Raw genomic sequence first — 9876 nt, forward strand, 5'->3', positions numbered from 1 at the left:
ATATATCTCATTTCCTCTAATGGCTTCTTAGCTAGCTTTTTAAAGGAAAGATTTCTCATGGTTGCTATAGAGCTGGCAACATGAAGTTTTAACTTGTCAAAATTTAGAGTGAGCATTTCATCACTTTCCACTTTCCAACTGACGGTTCATGCCTCCTACCTCACATTTCCCACGGCACAATGTGGTGACCTTACTGACCTGTAACTTCATTGACCTGTCCGTCCCATTTTTGTGCGTTTGTCATCGGACCTGTTACTTCTACGTATAGGAGAACGTCCACTTTACAATGTTATATTTGCTATGAGCTGTCAGTCATCATTTAAACAGAGTTATGAGCAGAAAAACATGTTTGAATATTTGCCTATTTATTTACCATGTGTAGTGCTATTCTCCCCTTCCAGCAGACCCAGGTTCCCATCTGGTATCATCTCCCTTCGGAATGAAGAATACCTATTTGCATTCCAATAATGCTAATGCATTCAGTAATGCAAGTCTCCTGGCAATGAATTCTCTCATGTTCTTTTATCTGAAAATGCCCATTTCACTCACACATTTACAGGATAGTTTCAGTGAATAAAGAATCCTAGGTTGATCATTTCTTTTTCTTTCAGCACTTCGTAGATGGCTTCCATTCCTTCTGAAGAGAAGTCAGGGGGCACTTTTATTGTTGTCCCCTGTATGTAATAGATCTTAAATCTGGTTGCTTTAAGCTTTTCTGTTTCTGTTTGGTTTTCAGCAGTGTTTCTAAGATGATCATAGGCATGGTTTCCTTTATATTTTTACTGCTTGAGGTTTGCCAAGTTTCTTGGATCTGTAAATCATTTAAAAAAAAAAACCACACCAAATCAGGGACATTTCAGCCATTATTTTTTCAAATAATTTTCTGTCCCATTCTCATTTTCTTTTCTTCTGACTCATAATACCCATGTATGAGACCACCTTATATTTTTCTCACAGGTTCCTGATGCTCTGGTTGTTTTTCCTCTATCTTTTTTCCTCTGTGTTCTTCAGATTGGAAACTTTCTATTGATTTGTTTCACGTCCAGTGTATCTTCTCACAACTCTCATCAGCTGTGGGGCACATCCAATGCATTTTTCATTTCAGTTTGTTGTACTTTTCAGTTCCATTTGGTTCTTTTTCATAGTTTCTATTTCTCTGCTGAGATTCTTTATCGGTACACTCACTAAGATAAGATTTTATTGAATTACTTAAAATATTTTCTTTCAGTTCTTGAACATGTTTATAATAGCTTCTGTGAGGTCTCTGCCTGCTAAATCCAATATCTGTCCCATCTTGGAGTCAGTTTCCATTGATGGCTTTATCACAAGTCTAGTAATTTCTGTTTGTGTATTGGACACTGTTGATGATCATTGTAGAGATTCTGGATTCTGTTATCTTCCTTATACGAGTGTTGATTTTATTCTAGGAGGCAGTTCAATCACTGACACTTTAAACTTGTGTAGGTTTGGTTTCATGCTTGGTTAGAGCAGGTATGTGGAAACCTCACGGTGTTCCTCAAGACCTTCCAACTTGGTGGGGTTCGCTATCCAAATGTTTTAGTGTAAGGCTTTTCCAGGCTGGCCCTCAGAAGATCTTATCCTATGGACACGGTGCTTTCTTCTGGCCTCTCGGGGATTTCAACTGGGTTACCAGGGTTCAGGAGGTGTTGTTCATGCAGCCTCTCCACTCTGGCTGGGCCAGGCCTCCTATGCTCCCCGGCGCTGATTCATGTAGGGCACCGTCAGTCCTTATCACCCCTGTAGCAGCTGCTCTCTCATGTAGTCTCTTCCTGTGCATGGACAGTCCACCTTCAGCCAAGGACTTCAAGGGGAATTGCTGTATGGACTTTTGTACTCCCACTCCCTCCCTATCCTGCTCCCTCCTTTCTGCCGCCTTACCCTGCAGGGACCGGCTATTCAGGCTGCACCAAACTCTGATTTCTGTCACCTCTGCTCACCGGGGCTGCTGCGCTTTACTTAGACTCCAGCTCACTGCACTGCAGTCAGGAAATTGTCCCTGGGCAGAGAGCCATGACAATCATGGGGCTCATACATTTCCTTCTCGCTGATGAATTGCAGTATTGTGCTGCTTGTTTTCCAATGACTGAGAAGACGTGCCCCAGACAGTTTATCCAGCTTTATGGTTTATATGGTGGGAGGACTAGTTACTCCATCATAACCAAAGGTGCTATTGATTTTTTAAAAATTTGTTGTTATTGTTGATTAAAAAACCTTTTTGTTATTGTCATTGTCAATTTAAATACTTATTACTGTAAAGAAATTCTGTGATCTGGGCTCATTGTCATTTTTACTCAAAAGTCTTTACACTTACATTTTAATACATATATGTATTTATATATTTCTGTTCACACCTACAGGTTATGAAAATCTCTATTTTCTCCCTACGCTTCTCTATAAAAGAGAAAATATCTCTTATTTCCCCATTTACTTCCAACAGAATGAGAACATTATTTTCATTGCCTTATTTTATTCTTTCCCTTCCTAACTTGAGGCCATATGAAGTATTTCAGATTGCTTTTCAACAATTATTTGAAATTACCCATCAATTTAGATTCTTTGTTCATTATATCCTTGTACTTTTCTCTTGGATTCATTTACTTATTTTTTAAATTTTTGTTCATTTAAAAAGTTTTAATTTGTAGTACTCTTTTCAAAGATTGTGTATATGGGTGGGTTACTTTGAGTCCTTGCATGTTAAAAAATATCTTTATTTTGCTCTCATAATAGTTTTGAGCTCTAGGTTGAAAATCATTCTAAGTAGTTTCTATTTTGGGTATATATCTAGGAGTGAAATTGCTGAGTCATATGGTAACTCTATGTTTAAGCATATAAAGAAATGCCAGACTGTTTTCCAAAGTGACTGCACTATTTATATTACCACAGCTAAGGATTCAATTGCTCTGCACTCTCACCAACACCTGTCATTCTTTTTTTTTTTATATAATATATTTTATTGTTCCTCACAGAGAGAAAGGGAGAGAGATAGAGGGCCAGAAACATCGATGAGAGAGAAACACCGATCAGCTGCCTCCTGCACACCCCCCACATCGATCAGCTGCCTCCTGCACATCCCCCACTGGGGATGTGCCCGCAACCCAGGCACATGCCCTTGACCGGAATCGAACCTGGGACCTTTCAGTCCGCAGGCTGACGCTCTATCCATTGAGCCAAACCGGTTTCGGCAACATCTGTTATTCTTTCCTTTCATCTTTCAATATCTTTGTACTCATGTGCTAAAACCTGGTGATATTACTCAGTTCTGTCTTCTCACTTACAAATAATTCTTCCCCAGAGTTCATTACACTATTCAGCTGTCCTCTGTGGTTTTCTTTTAAAAAATGTTTTTATTGATTCTAGAGAGAGAGGAAGAGAGAGAGGGAGAGAAACATCCATCGATGTGAGACAGAAATATCAATCAGCTGCCTTCCTCATGTCCCCACACTGGAGATCGAGTCACAACCCAGGCATGTGCCAGACCAACTGGAACTGAACTGGTGCCCTTTTGGTGCCCAGGACAACACTCAACCAACTGAGACACACTAGCCAGGACCTCTATGGATTTCTATTCCAAATATCCTATTTTTCATTTTCAGGGTCTCCAATTGATTCTCTTCCACAACAGTCTGTTCTTATTTCATGAGTATGATTATCTTCCTTCATTCCTTTAAGGATACTGGTTTGGCTCAGTGGATAGAGCGTCGGCCTGCGGACTGAGGGGTCCCACGTTTGATTCCGATCAAGGGCATGTACCTGGGTTGCGGGCACATCCCCAGTGGGAGATGTACAGGAGGCGGCTGATCGATGTTTCTCTCTCATCGATGTTTCTGACTCTCTATCCCTCTCCCTTTCTCTCTGTAAAAATCAATAAAATATATTTTTTAAAAAAAGGATAGCTATATATAGTATATAAAAGCCTAAGTGCCCGTTACGGCCAAATGACTGGAACAACCAGAAAAACTGGTCGACCAGTGGCTATGACTCACACTGATCACCAGGGGGCAGATGCTCAACGCAGGAGCTGCTCCCTGGTGGTCAGTGCGCTCCCACAGCCAACCTTCTGCGACCCCTCCCCCCACTCAGCCCCCCACTTCCCCATAGGCCTTGATCACCGGCCAGGCCAAGGGACCCCACCCATGCATGAATTTGTGCACCGGGCCTCTAGTTGATAATATTCACTGAAAGTCTTCTTCAGTTTGCTTTAATACCTCTTATCTCAGGAATTCTTCTTTGTTGAGCTGGTATTTCTATTTTATGGTGGCTTCCCCCACTTCAGATATTTTGTGATTCCTTGATTTTAAGGTTCTCTTTCAACTTGTTTGTGAATGTGATCTGAGTGGAGCAGCCTAACTCAGTGATTGTAGGAGAGATGACACGCTGCTGGCTGGGCTTTGTCGGTATCTCTTCTGGCAGGGCAGATGTGTTCCTACTTTCTGTTTTTATTCACATTAAAATCTTTCCCTATCTACATAGTTTTAAATACTATCGATAAATGGATAATTCCCATATATTATCTTCAGCCCTGACCTCTCTTGTGAGTTCACATATGCCCCCTTTCTTCAAAGCACATACCTCGTTTTGTAGTAATGCATTCATAGTGCAATTTTCTGATTAATGTCCATCTCCCTTCACTGGACTGTGTGCTCCATGAGAATAGGGACTGTGTCTATTTTTGATGATTGCTGTGTCAGCAGCACCTACTATATGGCTTATATGCTCAGTAGATGTTTATTGAACTAATGAATGAATTAGGAAAAACAGCTCCTATATGAAAGATCCCGTGGTGTCTTGGAGCAGATGACTCTGAGTTGAATCCTGGCTCTGACATTGCTAGCTATGTGTGTTGAGTGCTCAGCACAACGCCGGACACCCTATAAGCCCTCAGAAAATGGGGATATTTTATTTGTGTGGCCTGGTATTTGCCAGTCCGCTGTTACAAACTGCATAAGAGTTTTCACGACTCTTCTTCCTTCAAAGCTTGGCATGGGCCTATGTGATGGCTGGCTGGCCTTGCAATCTGGTCTCATCTTAAAGAGCCTGGGGCACCTGACTGCCTTTGCCAGGTCACTTTAAATGGTCAGCCCGACAGGATAAGGATAGGCTGGCTCTGGAGGACTTCTTCGCTCCCTAACACCGGGACTGCCAACCTCAGGGTCAGACCTCCAGGGTTCCAGGGCAATGCCTTTGACATATGGATACCTTTGCGCTGTATAGTCCTTCCTTGTGGGAAAAGAAGTTCAGCTTGTAGTCTTTCTTGGATCCAGACAGTACATCAATGTAATCAAGGCCCTTTAAGGAGGCACTTAGGTCTGGCTTCTCTGGTTTCAGCATTTCCACAATGACCCGGAACCTAGGGGGGAGCCACAGGAGCACAAGAAGGGAGGAGAGAGAAAATGAGATATTTGCCCAAAGAAAGGAAGGAAAGGTGCTATCTCTCTTCTTGATTTTATGTAAAACACATGGGTCCAGGGTTCTTGCCTTCACTCTGTCTCTAACAATAACAGTAACTGCCATTCACTGACCACCTATTATGTGCCAGCCATTGAGTCCGTGCTCTGCATGTGTTACAGGCCTTTAATCCCTGTGATGTCTGCAGGAGGTGCAGGTCATTACCATCTCCATTTACTAGCGAGGAAATGAGGCCAAGAGAAGGGAGATAACATGCTCAGGTAACATGACTAGTTAATGGCAGAACTTAGGTGTGGGCCTTGACCCACAATGCTCAACAAGGGGCCTCTTCTCCCAACCTCTGGCTCCTGAACTATAAACGAAGGGGACTAGACTGTTTGGCCTCAAGGTCCTCGAGTCCTTGCATTCTTCTCTACTTCCACTGCAAGTCCAAGGTCCAAGGGATGTCCTTCTCTGGCCAGTGGCTTAGGTAATAAGACCGAACACTCAATAATAACCACCATGATTATTGTTACGACAATAGTAATAACTAACATTTCTTGAGCACTTATTTGGGGCCAGGCGCTGTTCTAGGAGGTTCATAGGTAACCAGCCACGCACAGAGAGCACAAACAGGAGAATGTCTCTGGAGGCTTAGAGTTCAGGCAATGCCTGGCCACATCAGGGAACTGGGTCTCTGGCCCTTTTAGCCAATGTCCTCCAGAGGCCCTGACTAGGGGAAGGGCCAGGCTAGACAGAAGTCCTCCTTCTGTCTCCCCAACCCCAACCCCTTGCCCCACTCCCTTACCTCTGGGGCTTGTTCAGCCAGTTGGTGATTGGCAGGAGCTCAGTGTAGGGTGTCTTACATGGCACTTCACGGTAGATACTGGCCACGGCTTTGGGGGGCTCGGCAGTCCCATGCAGTGCATATAGCCAGCCGGTTCCGTCTGGCAGGGGGAAGAAGAGGGTGCCCTAAGGAGAGGAGGAGATGCAATCAGAATGATACCGAGGGGCCTTTATTAGGCACCTCTCAGGCATGGTAGTGACTCGGGATTAACGGAGGCTCTGCAAATGAGCTTAACACTTTGGGGAAGCAGCTGTTTCAAGATTCATAACAATATTCCCATGTGTTTTAACCAGGAATCACAGACAAGGGGTCTTACCTTAGAAAAATCCCTCTAGGGGAAAATGTTACATACATACATAAGCATATATATTAGAACCATTTATAGGAACATATGGAGCTAACTTAAATATTCAACACCTGGGGAATGTTAAATAAATCATGAAACCCTCATTCAAAATTTTAGGCAACCATTAAAAATGGTTATCGCTCTAGCTGGTTTGGCTCAGTAGTTAGTCCAGCAGCCTGCGGTCTGAAGGGTCCCAGGTTCAATTCCAGTCAAGGACACATGCCTGGGTTGTGGGCTCGATCCCAGTAGGGACTGTGCAGGAGGCAGCTGATCAATGATTCTCTCTCATCATTTATGTTTCTATCTCTCTCTCTCTCTCTCCCTTCCTTTCTGAAATAAAAAAAATACTGAAAAAAAATGATTATCATGAAGACTACCCAATTAAATAGAAAAATGCTCATGATAGAATGTACAGTGAAAATTAACAGAATGAAAAACTGGGTATGTTTATGATGGCAGCCAGGGCTGTATCTGCAGAGTATTGGGAGTGAAGATACCAGAAGATAGGGTCCCCTCTCGTTCGAACTATCTCTGAGCTGCCAAGCTCTGTCTCCTAACCTCTGTCACACCACTTCTCCCTCCCGTCACGCCAGGACACGAACTGATGGGGTGCTCAGCCTACCTGGTGCTTGCGGTTCTCCACGTTCATGGTGCGGGGCTTGTAGGTGATCTCATAGGGCTTGTTTTGCTGATGGGGCTCCAGAGTGATGAACTCGGGCCCCTCCCAGTACTCGCCCTCAAAGATGGGGTGCAGATTCCAGGTCTGGTTGGTGCGATTTGAAAGCTGGATGGTCTGCGTGTGCTTGGAGCGCACCTGGCAGGTGAAATTTACCGTCTGGAAGAAAAGCGGCACCTTACACAGGCAGTGGAATTGACAAGTTCGGAGTTCAAAGCCAAGTTCAGACTGGAGGTGCATATTGGGAGTTGTCAGTTTAGCAGGTTTTTTTTTAAGGCGAAAATACTGGATGCAATTATCAGGAAGTAAGTGCATTTAGAAAAAAGCAGGACTTTAAGGACAAATTCCTGACTGGCACACTCCAATGTTAAGAAGAATGAGAAGAGATGGGAAGGAGCAGCTAATGAGGCAGGAAGAGAACCAGGAGAGGGTGGCATCCGGAAGCCATTTGAAGGAACTGTGAGAAGAAGGAGGTACTTGTTCAGGGTGTCAAATGCTACCAGGAGGTCAACTAAGATGAGGGTGAGAACTGGCCATTGAATGTAACAACATGGACCAGTGTGGTATTGGTGTTAAGAGAGTCAAATAGATCAATGGACAAGAATAGAGTTCAGTAATAGACACACACATATATGATCCATTGGGTTTTCACCAAAGTGCAAAGGCAATTCAGTAGAGAAAGAATAATCTTTTCAACAAATGGTGCTGGAATAATTAGGTATCCATATAAGTAAAAAGAATTTTGATCCATATCTTGTACTGCATACAAAAATGAACTTTAAACAGACTGATGATCTAAATGTAACACTTGTGTCCTGCATATATAAAGAGCTCTGAAAACTCAATATTAAGAACACAAACAACCCAATTACAAATAAAAGATGTGAACAAATATTTCAATAAAGAATACATATGGATGGCAAATAAGTATCTGAAAAAATCCGCAACATCATTAGTCATTAGGGAAATGCACATGAAAAACTACCACGACATACCACTACATGTCTATTAGGATGACTAAAATAAAAAAGAAAGACCATATCAAGTGTTGATAAGGATGTGATACAAATAGAAATGTCAGACATTACTAGTGGGAATGTGAGATGACACAACCACTTTGGTAGATTCTTAAGAAAGTGAACATATATCTACCCTCTGACCCAGCCATTCACTCCTAAGTACCCAAGAAAATGAAAGCATGTGTTCTTGCCAAGACTTGTTCATGCATGTTTATAGCATTCTGTATGTTCTCATTTACATACCATTCTTGAAATAACAAAATTAGAGAGATGGGGATCAGGTATCATTTTTACCATAAGCAGTGTTACCAGGAACACAGCGGGCAGTGCACTGTTAGGTTTCTAGGAACAGAGCTAGCAGAGGGTTAACCCAAGGCTATTAAAAACAACAACAACACATAGTAAAGGCGTTCACCCCTCACTCATGGCTTATAACAGAACTTGATCTAGCCAGAGATGTCAAGGCAAGTTTCCTTGAGAATGTGATGCTTGAATTGAGAGCTGAAGAATGAATAGGAATTAACTGAATGAAGAGGGAAAAAGAACATTCCAGCAGCGGAAAGAGCATGTGCAAAGGCCCTGTGGAGGCAGGGGTAAGTCTGAATATTTGAGGTGGGCACCGAGGACTATTTGAACAGAGCATCTGTCTCTGGAAGGCCTGGCTGAGTTCACTTGGGGGGCTTTCTAGGCCCACTCTGGCCATGGCCCTTCTGTGGGCAGCACTTACTGACCTCTTTCACTGCAGGTAGTCCCACGCAGACTCCAGACAGGGTTAGGCTCAGAGGAGGGCCTCCTTGGATGAAGCAGAGCAGGTTTTTGTAGAGATTCTCCTTGCCCACCTCTGTGGGGTGGTAGGTCACTTCTAAAGAAACCTCCATGCCTGTAGTGATATAGCCTTCTTCTGGACTGATGGAGAAATTAGGCTCAAATTTTTTGACATCCCATTTAAACCTTTTCCAAGACAAAAGGAGACAAGGAAGACAGTTTACTAGGGGATGTCCTGGGGGTGTCCTCAATGCTGCTGAGAACGAGAGACTGGAGGTTCACCCCTTGTGGACTCCATGGGACTGGGAGGAGAAAGATTGCTCGGTATAGCAGAGGCTGTGGGCAGGGTCCAGGTCCCTCCTGGGTAAGGTAACTCGGTTCCCTTTCAGAGCTGAGCAGGATGGGAAGTGGCTGCATTGGGGACATACACATGAACATGCTTCCACGTGTGCACTCAAGGTCGCAAGTGGCTGAGCTAGGACTGGAACCTTCCTCAGGTTGTGGCCCTAACCATTCCCTGCACAGCCTCCCCGGCCAGATCCAGGAGGGTGGAGATGATCCCTTCCTGGGAGAGTTGCATCTGCTCTTGGTGGCATTGGGATGCGATGGCTCTGAGTGGTCATCACTGTGGTCCGGCATTTGGTCCAGGCAGGAGACAGAGGGTGGACAGCGCAGACCAATGTGCTTCCAGTGCAAGGGCTGCCACACCGAGTTTGTGTGAGGGGTGCCCTGCAGGTGTGTGGTGTGCAGCCCGCACGGCTTTGGTGGCAGGCCTGAGTAGTGACTGGGGTGGGCACCTGCTAGGAAGTGGGAAGAG

General features: G+C 44.0%; 1 protein-coding gene across 1 annotated transcript in view; it reads right to left on the reverse strand.

Moving 5' to 3' along the window:
• HYDIN (HYDIN, axonemal central pair apparatus protein) overlaps positions 1-9876 on the reverse strand; it is a 361269-nt gene that overhangs the window by 5009 nt on the left and 346384 nt on the right. Inside the window, exons 80-83 of the mRNA XM_015558788.1 lie at positions 9026-9245; positions 7222-7434; positions 6215-6378; positions 5218-5368 (exon numbers count right to left, since the gene is read on the reverse strand). Coding sequence (XP_015414274.1) covers positions 5218-5368; positions 6215-6378; positions 7222-7434; positions 9026-9245 — 748 coding nt within the window. The remainder of the gene's footprint in view (positions 1-5217; positions 5369-6214; positions 6379-7221; positions 7435-9025; positions 9246-9876) is intronic.

Source organism: Myotis davidii, unplaced genomic scaffold, assembly GCF_000327345.1.
Source record: "Myotis davidii unplaced genomic scaffold, ASM32734v1 scaffold453, whole genome shotgun sequence".
Lineage (NCBI taxonomy): Eukaryota > Metazoa > Chordata > Mammalia > Chiroptera > Vespertilionidae > Myotis > Myotis davidii.